The following is a 20,994-nucleotide window of genomic DNA, read 5'->3' on the forward strand; positions in this document are numbered from 1 at the left end:
TTGTAAGAGAGTGGAAAGAAGATGCGTTCTGCAGATGGCTTGTCTGGTGGAATTGGTTAGGAAGGGCTTAACTCTATACAAGAAGCCTAGTTTGAAGTGCACTTTCTTTATAGTAAGGGATAGGTGCTTATCAGATTTAAGGTATTTGTCTATGGTTACTCCTAGAAGTTTTCAATAGTCAACATATTCAATAAGGGTTTTGTTAGATGAGTAAATGATGAATGGAGTAATGTCCATGAATTTTTTAAAACTGGAGAAAAGCATAAGTTTAGTTTTTGGGGCATAAAGTATAAGTTGTGAATTATTAAAGTATGTTTCTATGTCCAAAAATGATTGCTGGGTTTTGTTGAGAAGGGCTGGTAGGAATGGGATGGAGCATATAATGGAAGAGTCATCCACGTTTTGAACCAATGTGGCATGTTGTGTGGCTGAGCTTAGTCTATTTGTAAATATTGAGAAAAGGAGGGGACCAAGTGTAGAACCTTGGGGAACACCAACTGAAATCAGAAGAGAAGAGGATAGTTGATCTTGCCATTTAACTGCTTGTTAAAGGATGGTTAAGTAACTAATAAATCAGGTAAGGATAGAGTGATAGACATTAAGGGAGGCTATCTCGTGGATACTTTTCTTGTGGGAAACCGTATTGAAGGCCTTGAACAGATCGATAAATATAGCAGTGGTAAATAACCCATTATTCCTGTGTTGGTTCACAGTATTTGTGAAGCTAATTGTTGTGCTATGTTTAGGTCGAAAACCATGTTGGGTGGGGGATAAAAGGTTGTTCATCAAGAGGTGATTAAGCAGTTGTGAGTGAATGCATTTTTCCAGTATTTTTGCTAGGGGGTAGAGGAAGGCTATAGGCCTGTTTGAAAAATCAGTGGAGATGTCACCTTTGTGAAGAGGGATTACATGGGACACTTTCCATAGGACTGGAACGTATTGTTCAGTTATGGATCGATTTTATAATGATGGATAAAGGATAAGCAATAGCCCCTGCGGCAATTTTGAGGTATTCATTAGGGAGGCATCTATATCACATTATCGCATTTTAATAATATCAAACGGCTAAAATATCTAAAAATGCCGTTACGCGAAACCGTTCTTGAGGGGGGCTGCCCCCCCTCGCTAATTACAGATACCAACTCCAAGATTGCACTACAGTGAGGAAAGGGCAAATTTTCTGATCTTCACTGTACCGCGATCTCACAAAATAATTTTACTGAACGGCATTTTCGATATAGACCCTTAGGAAGTTGGTCTGCACCAGAAGAAGAGCATTTAAGTTTGGATAGGAGTTTTCTTATGTGATGAGTTTGAATGGGATGGATAATAAAGGAATCAGCAGTTATTTGCAGGTTGGAGGGAACAGACTATCGGGAATTTATTTTGTCTTTTATTGGTGATAGTATGAAGTTTACAAAGTGATAGTTAAATTGAGTGAAATATTATCATGTGAGTTTGTAGTATTGGGGTAGTGGCCTGGACGGGTTTTAGGAGTTGATTAATCACACCACAAAATTTCTTGAGGTTATTATGGTGCCTATTTTGGATTGTTGTATAATGTTGTTTTTTGTGAAACTTAATTTGTCTTTTAAGTTACAAAGTTGTCAGTAGTTTTGATAAGTGGTTGTTTTTTTGAGAATTAATGATTGCACCATGCTTTGTCTCTTTGCTTGAGAAGCCGTTTTGTATCAGTGGAAAGCCAGGGGATGTCTCTAGCTTTTGTGATTGCTCTTCTAAGGGGAGATAGTCCATTTAAGATAGATAGAACATTTTCATTGAAGTATTGGAGGATTGGACTGCATTATTGAGGTGAAGATGTTTAATGGGGGACCAGTTTACTTGTTGAAGAAGACTGGCAAAGGTATCTGGAGAAAGGTTTGTTTTATTGTGGATAAGCCTGCACGTTATTTTACTAGGGTGTACAGGAGTGACAGTTTAGTAGATAGGCTGGAAGGTGATCACTCAGGCTGTCAGGAAGACATCTTGAGAGGTAAGAGTCAGGATTTGAATTGGTAAGGGACTGTTTAGTAGTATGTTTATCAACCCTAGTTGGGTTAAGAATTCATTGGTTAAAGCCATAAAGGTTTATATAGTTAGAGGGATAATTAGAGCCAATTGTGTCCCAGTCAAGGTTAAAATCACCCATAATAATATTTTTTTTGTCTTGGTGTAGAGGAGCACCAGCATAAAAGATCTTTAATAGTAGATGGGTTGTTACCTGGGGGAAGGTAGATGGCTATGATTATAATATTTTTATGGGGGGTTATTTGAAGATGAGTGATTATAATTTCTGTGTTTGAAATAACTGGGGGTTGGATGGCAAGACATTCAAGTTTTAAGAAGTCTTTATATATAATAGCTAGTCTACCAGCACCATGTTTGAGGGGGGGGGGGGGTCTAGCTTGACTTTGAATGTTGTATCCTAGGGGTAAGATTTTCTGATCCAGAATGTGAGGTTTGAGCCAGGTTTCAGTTAATATGGCTAAGTGGGGTGAATAGGTTCATACTAGGCTATCTGCCCTAGGGTATTTATAAGCCTAGCCAGAATGTGTTTGGCTTTTGCCACCTATTTTAAATTTATTTTGCTATGCCCTTTTTCGAGGTTAGTATACTGTGCCTCTGTCTAACAGTGACACAGAAGTGATACCCGGGGTAAACCTACGATCTCCCATCCATTCATCAAGATTCCTCTTGAACAGAGTCAATGAGGGACTCTGCCTAACCTGGACTGGGATTTTATTCCAGAGTGAAGGGAGCCTCTGGGTTATGAATCTGTTCCTCCAGCATGTCCTATTTATTTCAGTGTGCGGTTCAAGTCTCTCGAGCGTGTAGCTCGATGGGATTTGGATTTTCTGAGGTGCAGCATGTCCATTAATTCCGGGTTGGACATGGCTTTATAAGTCAGGCACAGATTGCCTCTGAACAGGCGGTATGCCACTGAGTAGAGCTGGAGTTTTTTTAACCGGGCAGCGTATGGCATCTGTTTGAGCCCTTTGATCCTCTTGGTGAGGTACTTTTGGGGTCTTTCCAGTTGCTGCAGGTGTCTGGTAAGGTACATCCCAAAAGGGGCATTGTACTCAATTATGGGCCTGATGAGGGATGAGTAAAGAGGCACAATGACCTTCCCTGATCTAGATGTGAATCCCTTCATGATTAGGTGGGCTATATAAAATGTTTTTCTAACCACTTTGGCCACGTGGTTGTCAAATGAGAGATTGCTATCAACTTGGGTCCCCAGGTCCCTAATTACTTCTTCTGTACTTAATGGATTACCACCTATGTGGTAATTTGTGGGCACTTTGTTTTTGCCAAAGGGGATGACTATACACTTTTTGGCATTTAGCTTGAGGCCATGACTCTGGCACCAGTTGTCTGTTTCTATGAGGCCCTTTTGGAGGATCCTTGTGTCAGCTGGAGAGTCGATTATGGCGCCCAGTTTGCAGTCATCTGCGAACTTGGTCAGCCACAGTCCTTCCGTGTTGGCCTGTACCTCCGAGAAATATATACCGAACAAGAGAGGTCCCAGGACTGAGCCTTGTGGGACACCACTTGTAACTGGTTTGGAGTCTGACATGGTTCCAGCAATTCTAACCACGTGGGTTCTGTCCTTGAGCCAGTTTGCAATCCATCTAGCGACATAGGGGTTTATATTTAAGCTGGTGAGCTTATCTATAATGCCCGAGTAGGGTATTGTATCGAAGGCTTTTGCGAGGTCCAGGTAGGCTGTGGGGACCACCTTCCCCTCGTCAATGGCCTTGGTGACTGTTTCAAAGAAATCAACCAGGTTTAAGAGGCAGGATCTGCCCTTAACAAAGCTGAACTGGGTAGGATCCAGTGTCTGTAGGTCCGCAATATCTTTATTTATGAGGTCCATGATGATCCTTTCCATAGCTTTGCAGACCAAGCTAGTCAGGCTTATGGGGCGATAGTTTCCAGGATCCGTTGAGGCACCACCTTTATGGAGAGGGACCACTGTTGCTGTACGCCACTCTTTGGGCACATATCCTGTAGTAAGGCTGAGATTGAACAGTAGTTTTATGTTTGGGTTTAGCTCTTCTTGGAGTTCATGTAGGACGCAGCCCGAGACACCGTCTGGTCCCATTGATGCTGTGTTTTTTGCTTTGGAGAGGCGGCTCTTACCTGAGCATCTGAGATGTCAGGGGGGCAGCACTCTGCTGGGATAGATATTTGCCCTTTTGGTGGGGAGGGGGGAGAAGTTTGCGCTGAACCTGTCAGCTAGGATGTTGGCAATGTCTGTAGGTTCGGTGTATTTTTTGTCATTTTGGACTAATTCTGAGCATATCTGGGAATTACCACCCAGGTTCCTAACATAACTAAAGAAAGCCTTGTGATTATCCTTAGTGTCCTGTGCAATTTTTCTCTCGAAGCTGGCCTTAGACAATTTTATGAGTGCCTGTAGTTTTTTGCTAATACTGATCAGTGATGCCTTCCTTTTTGGGAGTTTGCTCTATCATGTAGTAGCTTCCTCCTTCTATTATATAGTTGGTTTATGGCTGGGGTCCACCAGACAGGACGCCTGTCTTTGGAGGATTGGGTCTTGGTTTTATTTGGGATCGATGATCCATGCATTCCTGAAGGTGTTCATAGAATGCGTTTATAAAGGATTCTGCGGTCTGGGCGTATTTTCCACAGGCCGGGGCTTTGAAGGATTCCACCTCGGTTTTGAGGAGTGTGAAATTTGCTTTAGAGAAGTTTTTCACTGTGGTTTTCTGGGCAGGGGGTGGGGTCGGGATGTGAATATCCAGTGAGAATAGTTTATGGTCTGATCTTACCAGTGAGGGATACACTTCTGGTCTGGAGCATAGAGTCCCCATGTTGGTGATGATCAGGTCCAGTATGTTTTCCCCTCTTGTGGGAGTGGTAACAAGTTGTTCCATAGCATTTGAGTTTATAAATTCTAAGAACCTTTGGGCTAGGGTGTTGGAGCTAGAGTAATGCTCCCAGTCTATGTTTGGGTAGTTGAAGTCGCCCAATATAATGGTGTTTGGAGAGACCTTCATATTTTCCAGTGTTCTCAGGAAGGCCAAGTGGGATTCCTGGGTTGGGAGGATGGTCTCTAGTAGGCTATAACTGGAAGGCAGTTTTACCCACTGTTAGTTGCACATGGATAGTCTCTGATGCTTCGTGCTTTGCCACCAACCTGGAGGTGTGGGTATCTTTGATGAATATCGATACTCCCCCTCCTTTTGTGGTTCAGTCCAAGTTTTGGGGCCGAAAAGCATGGTATGAGGTATAACCTGGTAGTGCTGGGGTGTTCTCGGGAGCCCTGAACCAGGTTTCTGTTACTGCACAGATATCGATGTTCTCCATGCTAAGGAGAGTTTCGAGTGCATGCATCTTGAGGTTTAGACTTCTGGCGTTGAGTAGCATTACTCTTAGTTTCTTATCCCTTGTGATACCTATGGAGGTGGGTTTGTCTTTTGAGCCTTGCCTAAAAAAGGCACTATGGGGGTAGCAAGAGCCTTTGCCAATATCTGAAAGCCCAGGGGTGACAGGTGCAAGCCATCCCTAGCGAAGCATAATGGCTTGTCGAGCATATCATCCCAAGCTGACAGGCATTGGATCCCCTTTGAATGACACCAGTACTTAAGCCAATTGTTGAAATTGATCGTCTTGTCTTCATATTGTGGCATCATTCTTGGTGAGGGTAAGATGCTACTCAAGGTCAGGGTCATACCGGCCTGGGCTACATGCTCAGAGAGCTCCTCTATGTCTCTTTTCATGTAGTCCAGGGAGGTACGTCTCAGGTCATTCACACCAGCATGGACAATGACTGAGTCATATTTGTACTTGCCTTGGAGTGACCTGAGTGCTTGTGTTATGTGGCGGAGCCTAGTGCCCGACAGGCAGCTCACCGTGACCTTCGCCTTGTTCAGCCTGGTGAGCTGGATGTCAGTGTGCCTAACGATAGAGTCACCTATTACAAGTGTATCAGGTGTGTTGTTTAGTCTTAAGGGCTGTGACTGTTTGGCACACTGGCTTTGTGAGATATGTGTTTCACGTATAGATAGATCCATCATTTTCTTTCATAGCTCATGTCAGTAAAACAGTCTGCAAATGTCAAAACCAAGTGAAACTAGCCACCAACATCAGCACCATTTACCAATAACCATCTAGTTACCAATATCCTGATATCAGTGGTTACTTTTGCCCTCTCCCTACCAGCCACTTCTTCCCAAAGCACACTTAAAGTGCTAACATGTATAATTTGAGCCTGAACTCTTTTCCCAGAACAGCAAAACACTGCACCACCATTAATGATGTTAACATGCCGCCTGCCAGCATCCAGTTCTAGTACATTCTAATCACCATCATGTTCAAATGCATCTTAATCACTGCCAAACCCCAGCAATAAAATGTCAGCGTAAAACTCCTTGTAGCATGACTGTCCCAAAGTGCTTCCTTGTGGCCTCAATTCATTATTTAATTTCCACTGTCAGTGCCTTCTCAGTTATAGGCCCAAACACTGGTACTCCTTAAAGGTACTAGTTACAAATGAGGCCTCATTACCAGTTTTCAAAATGGCCATAAAAATCACACTGTTTAACCAAACTGGCATGCTTCATGTCTCTATTATATTCATCAAAGTCATATGACATTCATAGAATCCATCTGTACACAAAGCATTATCTCTTCATCCCTCTAACAATCCTACTCTTAAGCCCAGTTTTTTTCTCACACTGGTCTATCCAGGCACTTCTTTCAATGCCAGTTAACTATAAGCTCATTTCACTGTACCGTAAAGCACTGCTTTTGCATGTTATGTTCTGTTATTGACTGATACCAAGCTGCCTCACCCCAAAGATAGTAATTATTTGCATTTCATTTTTTTTGTATTGCATACATTTAGTACCTTTTGTTTCAGAACACTGCCCTCCATTATTTTTGTATGCTTCCTGTTTGCATTGCTGTGTACCAAGGCCATGACTGAAAACTCCATGATCCATTCCACCTGTCTCATTACACAAATAATCCTGGTGTCTGAGCCAGAACTTTCAGTGTCTGTATTCTTTAATCTTAGATCTGCAGAGCAGTGAAACAGTTATTTTGTTGGTAAAATTTTGCAATTAATTTTCCCAGAAACCTCACACATTGGAATGGACAAACAGTATAGGATTTTCCTTATACTGAGAAGTCTCATGGACTGAATTTCCTGACTTGACATTGACTGTTTCGGTAAAATAACGCCTCCAGAACAACAGAGGGAAGAACCTTTTGACTACTGACTTTCAGAAAAAAGATATTTAAATCTTCTGATTAAATAGAGTTCTGTTGTTGAATTCTAAGGTGCTTGACGTGCCTATTTCTCCCTCAGTCCTTGCCCGTGCAGTTTCTCTCATTAATAAACTAGAATTGCTAAGTTCAGTGGCACAACTCATTAAGCAATTGGGGAAGAAATAGAAAGTTTAAAGAGGCTGTATTGGTTCAGACAAAGCAAGTGCTTTACTGTGCTGAGAAACATGATGAGTTGTTTAATGTACAAGAGAACTATGACCGATTTTCCTGGGAAGATACCCAGTTAAGCTCTCTGTTCTAACCTTTATCAGATGACTTCATAGCTTGAAACCCCTGCTGGGCACTGTAATTTAAGACTGGAAGAAGTTCTAGAATCCATGGATAACAGAAGTCCATTTAAGTCCATAGCCACTAAAAAGATCTGGATTGGGGATTGGTCATCCTCAGAGGACTTCACTGTTATCCCTTAACCTGTCACTTAGTGTGGCAGTTAGACAGAGACTTAAGGCTCTGGGTTGCTAATGAGTTTCTTCCTGTACCCAAGGTGCATGGTTTTATACTTTCTGCCTCCATTTGTCTACTGTGCAGTTCTGAGCAAGTCACTTAGCAGGACAGTGCTCCTGGGTCACTCCTGAAAAATCCTAAAAAAATTCTGAAATAATTATCTTTTATTCCTATACATCAACATTTGTGTCCACTGGGCTTGCCCAGTTAATGACTATCTAAATTTAAGAAGAAATGCATTTAATGTTGTGTTGACGTCCAGGATAAACTGTACCCCCAAATTTGAACAAATACCTGTTCACACCTTGCATCTCCTTACTCTCCCTTTTCATTCACTTTTTACTTCTATCAATTTATCTTCCCTGGTTTTCTCTCTAAATATACCAGAGACCTGATTATCCCTCTCTTTGTATTGTAATTCCTGTTTGTATTATACTATCTTACCTTTGATTTCTCTGTAAACTGGCTAACATTTCTCTATTAAATCATTATACTGTAACTTGTATCTATTTTTAACCAATCTTTTCATGTTATGTCTAATTTGATTATAATTATTTAAACTGTAGTTGCTTTGTAGTGGATCTTATCACTTTTAAAGAGCTGCAACTCTGAGGTGTTGGTGGGGAATCTCCAGACAGACCAGTGTCATGGGTTTCAGGACATTGCTTTTCATCTTTCTATGTGGACATTACATCCTGTTGTGGGGGAGGTGCTGCACCCCTGTGTGTGTTTTCCTTTGAATAAGATGTAAAACTGCAGTCCATTCTGTTTGAGTTGGTGGTAGCTAAGGTGGATGTAAAAGATCTTAAGGCACCTATCAAAAAGAGTAGGGCAGGTTCCCTGATGCCCTGGAATTTCTCCCTGTAATATAAATACAACCTCAGCTCTCCCCTGAGTGGGACTAACTCAGTCAACAAAGGATAAATAAAAATAAATACATTTCAGAATTTTTGTCTTCACGTTTTACAACTTTCTCCTATATTAAACATTTTAAAAGGGGGTTAACTTAGCTTATTGTTGTAGAAACTGCTATGAACATTTACTGTGACAAGTACATTATGGTAAGTTTGCAAATTAAAAATGCAATAGTCACTGAACAGCATTATTGCAAATTTTTGAAACCAGCAAGTATAGATTTGAAGCTGAGTCCAGGATCAAATTTGTCATGATATTCTGAAACTAAATGCTATTTTTCATTTATGTAACGATTATCCCAATAGCTTACTCTCAGATCTGATTGAGATTTGTTTTCAGAATGTTTTCTGTAACACTATTCTTTAACAGACTTTTATGACCTTTCCCTAGAATTTGGCAGCTACACCTTTCTACCATTTATGGAGGTTGGGGAAACCCCTTTTCAAAAGAAATTTGTTTTTCCTATTCAGGGTCTTATTAAAAGGAATCTACACCTTCTGTCTTTTCTTTTGTTTCCCTGGCAACATTTGCCCCTTTTAGTGTATTTATGTCAATCAGCTACTACATATACACGTAGAACAGACCCTTCAATTTATCTTTTTTTCTGTAGACTTTGTAAAGCTGGATTCTGACTAGTTCTCAGTACAGGGTTTTTACACTCCATATTCCATCTTACTGTTTTAAAAACGAAAGCAGAGAAATTGTCGGTCTTGTTTTTTATCTCATTCAACCAATTGGTATATTCAGTCTTGTTAAAGTAATGAACCTCATCAGAAAGCTAAAATATTACCTCATTTTGATAGTACTGAAAAAATGGAATTTGGAAACAACACTCTGTTTAAATGTGGAGGACTTTCAGTAATTATAGTTGAATTGTAAAGCATATTTCAGATCATTTTGCAGTAGAGTTATACAACAGAAAACATTGTATAGGGCCTACTGGACACCTGATAAGATGAGTTTGATGAAGAGATGTTGGTAAGCCTGTAGAATGACATGCTCCTGAGAACATATGTGGTAGTCATGTCCAAGAATATCCCTATGATGGAGGAAAACTTTATTTATGTGTAAGTCAGGGATTTGAGAATGGTTAGTTTACTCTATTTTCAGGAGACATGATGATTGTACTTATGTTCAGCTTATCCTTCCATGGTCTCAGAGATTGTAGCTACTGCTAACATGCTTACTAAAAGATTTATTCTTTCTGGATAAAGGCAATATATCCTCTTCACAGTAATTATATATTTTTTTACATAGCGTGAGTAATAAGGTGGAGTAGTGGGTGATGATGATGATAAATGTTTTCTTTCTTGTTACTTATGTTGTATACCTTCTGTTTTATCAAACACAACTAAAATATAGAAAAAAGATTGTAAAACAGTATTGGTGATGCTATTGCACATTAGTGCTCATTATGACCTTTGTTACTGAATACATACTTTGTTTTGTATTATTATAGCTAGTTCTACATTATTAAAATCAACATCTAATGTATTACCTTTCTGTATTACATGGTGCATTGTGATTACACTCTGAAATTGGGAAAAGGCAGACTTGTTATACACTTTTCAGAGCTGTTATGCTATAGTCTGATACTGGTGAATACAGAAATATCCACCACATAACATCTCTATGAAAAATAAGATCTTTAAAATATTTTAACTACTTCATACTGCCATACATACACAAACAGACTAAAATGATTAACAGCCTTAGAAGCTGTTAATTCATCAGATATGCTTAGCTTTTGGCTGTTGTCTGTATAACATAAGTAACTGTTTTGTGGCTTACAAAGTTATGAAACTCTGAGCTGCTACTTTTTTTTTTTTTTTCCGGCGTAACTGGTAGTGCATCAGGGCACCTACAACTCCATTTACCACAAAGAATTGTGGTTATAATTCTGCTATCATAACTCATTTATGTGTTCTTGACATGGATGATAAGATTCACTAGTCTAGTCTCTGATTGTGATTACACTGGTATTTTTTTTAGACACGGATGTGAAGAAATTCCCATCAAAAATTAAGGGAAGCAAAGGTAGAGAGGCAAGTCATGAAGACCACATAATAAGTAGCTGTGATTAGGGAGACCCAGTCATAACTGTTTGTAGTACGCGGAGCTTTATCTGCTCCATATACAGAGAAGGTAAGATCAGACCATAAACTAATCTCACTAGATATTCACATCCCGACCCCACCCCCTGCCCAGAAAACCACAGTGAAAAACTTCTCTAAAGCAAATTTCACACTCCTCAAAACCAAGGTGGAATCCTTCAAAGCCCCCGGGCCTGTGGAAAATACTGCCCAGACCGCAGAATCCTTTATAAACGCATTCTGTGAACACCTTCAGGAATGCATGGATCATGCAATCCCAAATAAAACCAAGACAAAATCCTCCAAAGGCAGACGTCCTGTTTGGTGGATCCCAGCCATAAACAAACTATACAACAGAATGAGGAAGCTACTACATGATAGAGCAATATCCTAAAAAGGGAAGGCATCTCGGATCAGTATTAGCAAAAAACTACGGGCACTCATAAAATAATCTAAGGCCAGCTTCGAGAGAAAAATTGCACAGTACACTAAGGATAATCACAAGACTTTCTTTAGTTATGTTAGGAACCTGGGTGGGAATTCCCAGATATACTCAGAATTAGTCCAAAATGACAAAAAATACACCGAACCCACAGACATTGCCAACATCCTAGCTGACAGGTTCAGCGCAAACTTCTCCCCCCCTCCCCACCAAAAGGGCAAATATCTATCCCAGCAGAGTGCTGCCCCCCTGACATCTCAGATGCTCAGGTAAGAGCCACCTCTCCAAAGCAAAAAACACAGCATTAATGGGACCAGACGGTGTCCCGGGCTGCGTCCTACATGAACTCCAAGAAGAGCTAAACCCAAACATAGAACTACTGTTCATTCTCAGCCTTACTACAGGATATGTACCCAAAGAGTGGCGTACACAGTGGTCCCTCTTCACAAAGGTGGTGCCTCAACGGATCCTGGAAACTATCGCCCCATAAGCCTGACTAGCTTGGTCTGCAAAGCTATGGAAAGGATCATCATGGACTTCATAAATAAAGATATTGTGGACCTACAGACACTGGATCCTACCCAGTTCAGCTTTGTTAAGGGCAGATCCTGCCTCTTAAACCTGGTCGATTTCTTTGAAACAGTCACCAAGGCTATTGACGAGGGGAAGGTGGTCCACACAGCCTACCTGGACCTTGCAAAAGCCTTCGATACAATACCCTACTCGGGCATTATAGATGAGCTCACCAGCTTAAATATAAACCCCTATGTCACTAGATGGATTGCAAACTTGCTCAAGGACAGAACCCACATGGTTAGAATTGCTGGAGCCATGTCAGACTCCAAACCAGTTACAAGTGGCATCCCACAAGGCTCAGTCCAGGGACCTCTCTTGTTCGGTATATATTTCTCGGAGGTACAGGCAAACATGGAAGGAATGTGGCTGACCAAGTTCGCAGATGACTGAAAACTGGGCGCCATAATCGACTCTCCAGCCGACACAAGCATCCTCCAAAAGGGCCTCATAGAAACAGACAACTAGTGCCAGAGCCATGGCCTCAAGCTAAATGCCAAAAAGTGTATAGTCATCCCCTTTGGCAAAAACAAAGTGCCCACAAATTACCACATAGGTGGTAATCCATTAAGTACAGAAGAAGTAATTCGGGACCTGGGGACCCAAGTTGATATCAATCTCTCATTTGACAACCACTTGGCCAAAGTGGTTAGAAAAACATATTATATAGCCCACCTAATCATGAAGGGATTCACATCTAGATCAGGGGAGGTCATCGTGCCTCTTTAACTCATCCCTCATCAGGCCCATAATTGAGTACAATGCCCCTTTTGGGATGTACCTTACCAGACACCTGCAGCAACTGGAAAGACCCCAAAAGTACCTCACCAAGAAGATCAAAGGGCTCAAACAGATGCCATATGCTGCCCGGTTAAAGAAACTCCAGCTCTACTCAATGGCATACTGCCTGCTCAGAGGCGATCTGTGCCTGACGTATAAAGCCATGTCCAACCTGGAATTAATATGCATGCTGGACCTCAGAAAATCCAAATCCCATCGAGCTACGCGCTCGAGAGACTTGAACCTCAGCACTGAAATAAATAGGACATGCTGGAGGGACAGATTCATAACCCAGAGGCTCCCTTCACTCTGGAATAAAATCCCAGTCCAGGTTAGGCAGAGTCCCTCATTGACTCTCTTCAAGAGGAATCTTGATGAGTGGATGGGAGATCGTAGGTTTACCCCAGGTATCACTTCTGTGTCACTGTTAGACAGAGGCACAGTATACTAACCTCGAAAAAGGGCATAGCAAAATAAATTTAAAATGGGTGGCGAAAGCCAAACACACTCTGGCTAGGCTTATAAATGCCCTAGGGCAGATAGCCTAGTATGAACCTATGAACCTATGAAAATGTACAGGAGCACAGAGACAGATGGCAGTAGTAGTGTCTGATAGCAGCACAGAGACAGATGGCAGTAGTAGTGTCTGTCTGATAGGAGCACAGAGACAGATGGCAGTAGTAATGTCTGTCTGATAGGAGCACAGAGACAGATGGCAGCAGTAGTGTCTGTCTGATAGGAGCACAGAGACAGATGGCAGCAGTAGTGTCTGTCTGATAGGAGCACAGAGACAGATGGCAGTAGTAGTGTCTGTCTGATAGGAGCACAGAGACAGATGGCAGTAGTAGTGTCTGTCTGATAGGAGCACAGTGACAGATGGCAGTAGTAGTGTCTGTCTGATAGGAGCACAGAGACAGATGGCAGTAGTAGTGTCCGTCTGATAAGAGCACAGAGACAGATGGCAGTAGTAGTGTCCGTCTGATAGGAGCACAGAGACAGATGGCAGCAGTAGTGTCTGTCTGATAGGAGCACAGAGACAGATGGCAGTAGTAGTGTCTGTCTGATAGGAGCACAGAGACAGATGGCAGCAGTAGTGTCTGTCTGATAGGAGCACAGAGACAGATGGCAGTAGTAGTGTCTGTCTGATAGGAGCACAGAGACAGATGGCAGTAGTAGTGTCTGTCTGATAGGAGCACAGTGACAGATGGCAGTAGTAGTGTCTGTCTGATAGGAGCACAGAGACAGATGGCAGTAGTAGTGTCCGTCTGATAAGAGCACAGAGACAGATGGCAGTAGTAGTGTCCGTCTGATAGGAGCACAGAGACAGATGGCAGTAGTAGTGTCCGTCTGATAGGAGCACAGAGACAGATGGCAGTAGTAGTGTCTGTCTGATAGCAGCACAGAGACAGATGGCAGTAGTAGCATCTGTCTGATAGGAGCACAGAGACAGATGGCAGTAGTAGTGTCTGTCTGACAGGAGCACAGAGACAGATGGCAGTAGTAGTGTCTGTCTGATAGGAGCACAGAGACAGATGGCAGCAGTAATGTCTGTCTGATAGGAGCACAGAGACAGATGGCAGTAGTAGTGTCTGTCTGATAGGAGCACAGAGACAGATGGCAGTAGTAGTGTCTGTCTGATAGGAGCACAGAGACAGATGGCAGTAGTAGTGTCTGTCTGATAGGAGCACATAGACAGATGGCAGTAGTAGCGTCTGTCTGATAGGAGCACAGAGACAGGTGGCAGTAGTAGAGTCTGTCTGATAGCAGCACAGAGACAGATGGCAGTAGTAGTGTCTGTCTGATAGAAGCACCGAGACAGATGGCAGTAGTAGTGTCTGTCTGATAGGAGCACCGAGACAGATGGCAGTAGTAGTGTCTGTCTGATAGGAGCACAGAGACAGATGTCAGTAGTAGTGTCTGTCTGATAGGAGCACAGAGACAGATGGCAGCAGTAGTGTCTGTCTGATAGAAGCACAGTGACAGATGGCAGTAGTAGTGTCTGTCTGATAGGAGCACAGAGACAGATGGCAGTAGTAGTGTCTGTCTGATAGGAGCACAGTGACAGATGGCAGTAGCAGTGTCTGTCTGATAGTTGCACAGAGACAGATGGCAGTAGTAGTGTCTGTCTGATAGGAGCACAGAGACAGATGACAGTAGTAGTGTCTGTCTGATAGGAGCACAGAGACAGATGGCAGTAGTAGTGTCTGTCTGATAGGAGCACAGAGACAGATGGCAGTAGTAGTGTCTGTCTGACAGGAGCACAGAGACAGATGGCAGTAGTAGTGTCTGTCTGACAGGAGCACAGAGACAGATGGCAGTAGTAGTGTCTGTCTGATAGGAGCACAGTGACAGATGGCAGTAGTAGTGTCTGTCTGATAGGAGCACAGTGACAGATGGCAGTAGTAGTGTCTGTCTGATAGGAGCACAGAGACAGATGGCAGTAGTAGTGTCCGTCTGATAGGAGCACAGAGACAGATGGCAGTAGTAGTGTCCGTCTGATAGAAGCACAGAGACAGATGGCAGTAGTAGTGTCCGTCTGATAGGAGCACAGTGACAGATGGCAGTAGTAGTGTCTGTCTGATAGGAGCACAGTGACAGGTGGCAGTAGTCGTGTCCGTCTGATAGGAGCACAGAGACAGGTGGCAGTAGTAGTGTCTGTGTGATAGGAGCACAGAGACAGATGGCAGTAGTAGTGTCTGAACGAATAGCTTTAAAAGCTGTTAAAGACTTCACTCTACCACACTTATTTTCATTTATACAACAGCAAAGTGTGTTACAGCTTTTAAATCTGTGAAAAGGCTTTGGGCACTGTTCTTTGGTGACCACTGTTATATTTTAAATGAGAGTAAACCTTAACAATGTTTAATAAAACTCCTTTACGTTTTTAGAGCGGACGTTTGCTTAAAGTTTTACTTTCCCTGAATTTGGAGTGTAAACATTGTGTTCCACATACTGCATGTTTACAATCAGTAACCTGATCATAACCCTCTGTAGTTGGGATATTGTTTGTAAACTTGCATTGTGCTTGTCTCTCTACAGAAATGACCACACCACCATGACAGTTATCACTTCTTTGTCCTTTGCTCAAGACTCTCCATGGTACATTAGTTGATTTCTGTACCTGTGGTGTTACTTGCTGCCAAAGCATTTTATTTGTAATGGCATCAGGCAGCTAAACAGCAACCTTGGTAGGAGTCAGAATGCAAGGTCAAGCTCTTTGTTTTGACCTTCCAAAAATAATGTTATCATGCAGCAGAACACAACAGTGGAGTTATGTATGTGCTATAAGATGGATTATTTATAACAACAGCAAGAAGAAAGGGACATTTTTATAATTCATCTCTTGTCCAGACACAGTGATGTCATTGACTAAAACTGTGAATTTGGCTCTGTATTTTAGTCAGGCCTCTTGATACACACAGCCAGTCTGTGACAAATTTCTTCTGTGAGTCATGTGTTATAGAGGAGTCTAACCACTTACCTCCATGTTGCAAACATACCCACAGTTGTCAACATACATGCATGGCTGAGGATGTAGCCCCACCTCCCACTGTGAAATCAGCATTATGCACACACACTGTCACAACCATATACTCACATCAGGGAGGGAATCCCCCCACCCAAACCCCTAATTCCCACAGCAAGACACACACACACACACACACACACACACACACACACACACACACATACACACAATGATGGGATTCCTCCCTTTTGCTTTGAGTTGCCATCATACCTACACCGTCATGAACATAAACACACATCAAAGGATAGAACCCTCCCCAGCTCCCAGTATTTGACAGCAGCTTGCACACATGCACATTGAAGAACATCTTTGCACCTGGAACCACACCCTCCTGCTGTGATTTGTCATCTTTTTCACAGTCATATTCATGAACATACATATGCATCAAGAGCAGTGCAATGCCTCTTTATCACTGAGTCACTGACATGAAAACCATGTCCCCCCTTGTATTTCCTTTCTGTACCCCAGTCAGCACTCAAGTAATCTGACTCCATTTATGAACCTTGGCCAACAGTATTGCAAGTTGGAATCCCACCAATTCATTGACAAGTCATTCCATTTTTCCCATGAATAGAGTTGTTAGAATTCTCAGCATTGATGTATTGTTACTCTGATACATGCATACAGCTGATCGGTGAAGTGTTGTAACCTATCTTGTTTCATACAGTAAAGGCAACTGGGTAATTAGGTGAAGGGTAAATTTATCAGGAGGGGACTACATTTTCATATAGCACAACCGGCAAGAGGTAATTGTGGTATTAGAAGTTGAGGGGCAATTTTATGTTGATATCTCGGGCTATAATATTTGAGGGGAAGGATACAAATAGACACATGGGGAAAAACTGGTTTAAAATTGAATTGTGGTCATCTGGGGTTATTTGTATATGGTTTGGTGTAGCATCAGTGGTCAGCAAAAGACAGGAAGTACATGGCATTGTGTTTATGGTAGTGAATTACAATGCATAGTCTTTAGGGATGTTAATGAATCCTGCTTCAGGCAGGCACAGAGGTGAATTGCACATAATCATACCAATGGTCATTTCAAAATGTGAAGCACATTTTTATTACCACCAGTAGTTGTGGTACTCAGTATATTTTGTGATTTTTTTTTTTTTTTATAAATCTACAGAGGTATCAGCCTTCAAGTTAGCACAGAGTTAAACCATACAATATATTAATGAGCTGTTACTGTGTCTGTGTCAGTTCAATTTCCTTTGCCCATTTGCAGACTGGGAAACTTTGAGCATATTTCATAAATGGAAAATGTGTACTAGTTTTCTCAAAAAAATGTACTTGTAGTTAGTTAGCTTACCTACTTAACTAACAAATTAAGATAAAAAGAATTCAGTCATTTCTGTTTGTGTACTTAGTGCCATCAGTATCAAACAAATGCATTTTATCATTGTCAGCAGCGAGGTTGTTGTATATATTAAAAGTGTACTGCAGCTAAATAAAACAACTGGCCTGCAAAGTTTGATGCCTCCAATTTCCAAACTATTGAGTGTGATATTTATTTTTGCTCTGGGTGTATTTTACTGCTAACTTGATTGAGAGTGATAAATCCCTTAAAGCTGCCATGTAAGAAACTGTTGAAATTTAAGCGAATACTGTTTCCTCTCATTCTGTAAATAAGTGTACAAGAGTGCTATTGACACCCATATTTGAAACTGTGGTGGCTATGAGGATTGTGTCCACATCTAGCGTCCATCCTTAGCCCTGTTTAAGCATAACCTTGATCAATGGATGGGAAATCAAAAATTCACGCCGGGTCTGCCCCCCCCCCCCGTGTAACATACCTCTCCATATAAGCTGTAGAAACTACCTAACATACCCCTCCTAATAAACAGCCGAGATAAATCGGGACACAATTGGGTTGGGTTGCACCGCTAGGCTTATAAAGGTCCTGGTGACCATCAGCCTAGTATATACATGGGAACCGATTGTCCATTTTACAGAGAATTCGGAGATTTCTAATAGCATCAAACATAAGATAGCACATATTTGAAATTCTTTGCAATGGTTTATTATTTGCTATAGTAATTAAAAATCTCTGCAGATCTAGTAATATACTGTTCACACTGTGAATACTTAAACAAGACAAGTCTTCACTACTGTGGCTCATTGTAACCAAGCTTTTTTTTCCCTTTTAAGTCATCAGGGCTGGAAATTTCTGTGAGATCCAGGGTCTGCAATCAACCGATGGAAGACACCAGGATTCTGAATGTGACACACTTCTTCCAGATAAGATGTCAGTCACGAGACAAGATGCACTGCAGTCTGAAACCAGAACTGATAACCCTAAGGAAAGTAATGAGAGGTTTATCAAAACAACTGAACAAGAAATGCATCTGCAAACTGAAGCAGGGAAAGTACCATGCAGCTGGCCTAATCACCGCAACAATGTAACATTTTGTAGTAACAACGTAACTGATCAAGTAAGGCACAGATGGAAAAAGCAGACGACCTTGGCACCAAATGAGCAAGTGTTCAATGAAAAGAAACTACATAAATGTGCCACAAATGGCAAGGGTTTTACAGACCAACAAAATGGAGGAGTAAGCAAGATTATTGCTACTGGGCAGCAGCCATTTAAATGCACCATGTCTGACAAAAGTTTTACAGAAAAGTCTAATGTGACAAAAGATCAGTTTCCCCACAGTGAGAAAAGACGATATAAATATGCCACACATCACAAGGACTTGATCCCTAATCATTTGGCAGTGCTTAAGACTATTGGCAATAGACAGAAGCCATACAAATGTGCTACACGTGGCAAGAGTTTTACAGGAAAGGCTAGCATAGCAAAGCATCACAATATTCAGACTGTGATCTCTCAAGATATTAAAAAATCTAAACATTTTGAAGAAATTAAACAAAAGCAGAAACCCTACAAAGGTACTACATGTGATAAAAGTTGTAGATACAAAGTCACTATGTTAAATCAGCAGGGCATTCACACTGGGCAAAAGCCATATACATGTAGTATGTGTGACAAGAGTTTTAGTAACACAAACCACATGAGACGTCATCAGAGTACTCACATGGAGAAGAAACCATATCCATTCATAATCTGTGGCAAGAGCTTTGCACAGAAGTATCACTTTGTGGCTCACCAGAGCATCCACAGTGCAATGAAACCATACAAATGCCCAGAGTGTGATGAGAGTTTTTACTACGAAAGGACTGTAGTAAGTCTTCAGAGCACCCACACTGTTGAAAAACCCTATAAATGCAGTATGTGTGACAAAAGCTTTGTGCACAGAGAGTCACTGTTAAGTCACCAGAGCATCCACACTGGTCAGAAACCATATCAATGCACCATGTGTGACAAGAGCTTTAGATACAGAAGTAGCATGGCAGCTCATAAGACACTCCATTCTGGACAGAAGCCCTATAAATGCCCAGTGTGTGACAAGAGTTTTAGACAGAAGTATCAGATGACAGCACATATGTATATCCATGGTGGGCAAAAACCCTATAAATGCCCAGTATGTGACAAGGGTTTTACACGAAGGACTCATATGACAGCCCATATGTATGTCCATGGTGGGCAAAAACCCTATAAATGCTCAGTGTGTGACAGGAGTTTTGCACAGAGGAATGCAATAACAAGACATATGTATGCCCATGGTAGACAAAAACCCTATAAATGCGCAATGTGTGACAAGAGGTTTATAGAGAGGTCTCAGATGATATCACATATGTATGTCCATGGTGGTCAAAGACCCTATAAATGTGTACTATGTGAAAAGAGTTTTACACAAAGGTGTCGCATGACAACGCATATGTATATACATGGTGGGCAAAAACCCCATAAATGCCCATTGTGTGATAAGAGTTTTACACAGAAGAGTGATGTGACAAGACATATGTATACCCATGGTGCGCAAAAACCCTATAAATGCACGGTGTGTGACATGAGGTTTACAAGGAGGAGTTATATGACCACACATATGTATATCCATGGTGGGCAAAAACCCTATAAATGCACAATGTGTGGCAAAGGTTTTACACAGAAAAATCGAATGATAAGTCATCAGTATATACATAATGAACAGGCGCCCTATAAATGTGCCACATGTGACAAGAGTTTTACAGATAAGAGAAGCCTGGCAGTGCATCAAAGAGTCCACAGTCAGTAGTGTACATGCACCATGTGTGGCAAAGGTTTTATAAGAAATATGTCTGAATGTGCATCAAAGTGTCTACCGTGGTAGATGTGATATAAAAGAACTTGAACAAAAGGGAGTGTGTAAATATTTGGGAGCTAATGAAGGCTGAATAATAAAATATGAACAAATGTGAATGACACACAGTCTAAGGTATAAACCAGTTTGCTCTTCATGTCTTAGCTTACAATTTTTGGGGAGAATGACTGGTCCCAAAAGTGTTGAATAGTTTGGACAGGAAAACAAGGATTCTTCATGCTCATCTGATGATATCAGTGTATACCAAGACCATATATTTCCCATTCTGAAGGAGGTTTGGGCCTCCTTGAAACTGATTACGTGTATAGATTTGCAATAGTGGGACTGCATACATATCTGCTGACCTTACAAGCCCCAAACATAGTAAAAGTTTTGAAGCATGAGGAGAAAACATCTAAGATGACTTCCCTGCTTAGTATAGCAGAAGCATATCGGCATCAAACAGGAATGGAAATCAAACCAGAAGTAGATAAAAAAACAGGTGACAACTGAATGTGCGAAAAACAAAAGAAAAAATATAAGGTGAAGGATCAAATGAGAAGGCAAGAAATGTGGAAAATGTATAAATAGAGTTGCAATTATAGGAAATTCTTGGAGCAACCGCATGTTGATCAGGATTGGATGCAGGAATGGTTAAGGAGAGGTGAATTTAAACCAAAAAGGAAAGGTAAATATTGGCAGCTCAAGATA

The 20,994-nt window shown here is 41.4% G+C and overlaps 1 protein-coding gene across 1 annotated transcript in view; it reads left to right on the forward strand.

The window, feature by feature from the left end:
- The window catches only part of LOC122798788 (zinc finger protein 665-like), a 173,392-nt gene extending 152,786 nt beyond the window's left edge, over positions 1 to 20,606 (forward strand). The window contains exon 4 of the mRNA XM_044067897.1: positions 18,248 to 20,606. Within this exon, the coding sequence (XP_043923832.1) occupies positions 18,248 to 20,238 (1,991 nt within the window). The 3' untranslated portion in view covers positions 20,239 to 20,606. The remainder of the gene's footprint in view (positions 1 to 18,247) is intronic.
- Positions 20,607 to 20,994: the final 388 nt, after the last annotated feature.

Source organism: Protopterus annectens, chromosome 3.part1 (genome assembly GCF_019279795.1).
Source record: "Protopterus annectens isolate FY-2018-M chromosome 3.part1, PAN1.0, whole genome shotgun sequence".
In the NCBI taxonomy this organism is placed as follows: domain Eukaryota; kingdom Metazoa; phylum Chordata; order Ceratodontiformes; family Protopteridae; genus Protopterus; species Protopterus annectens.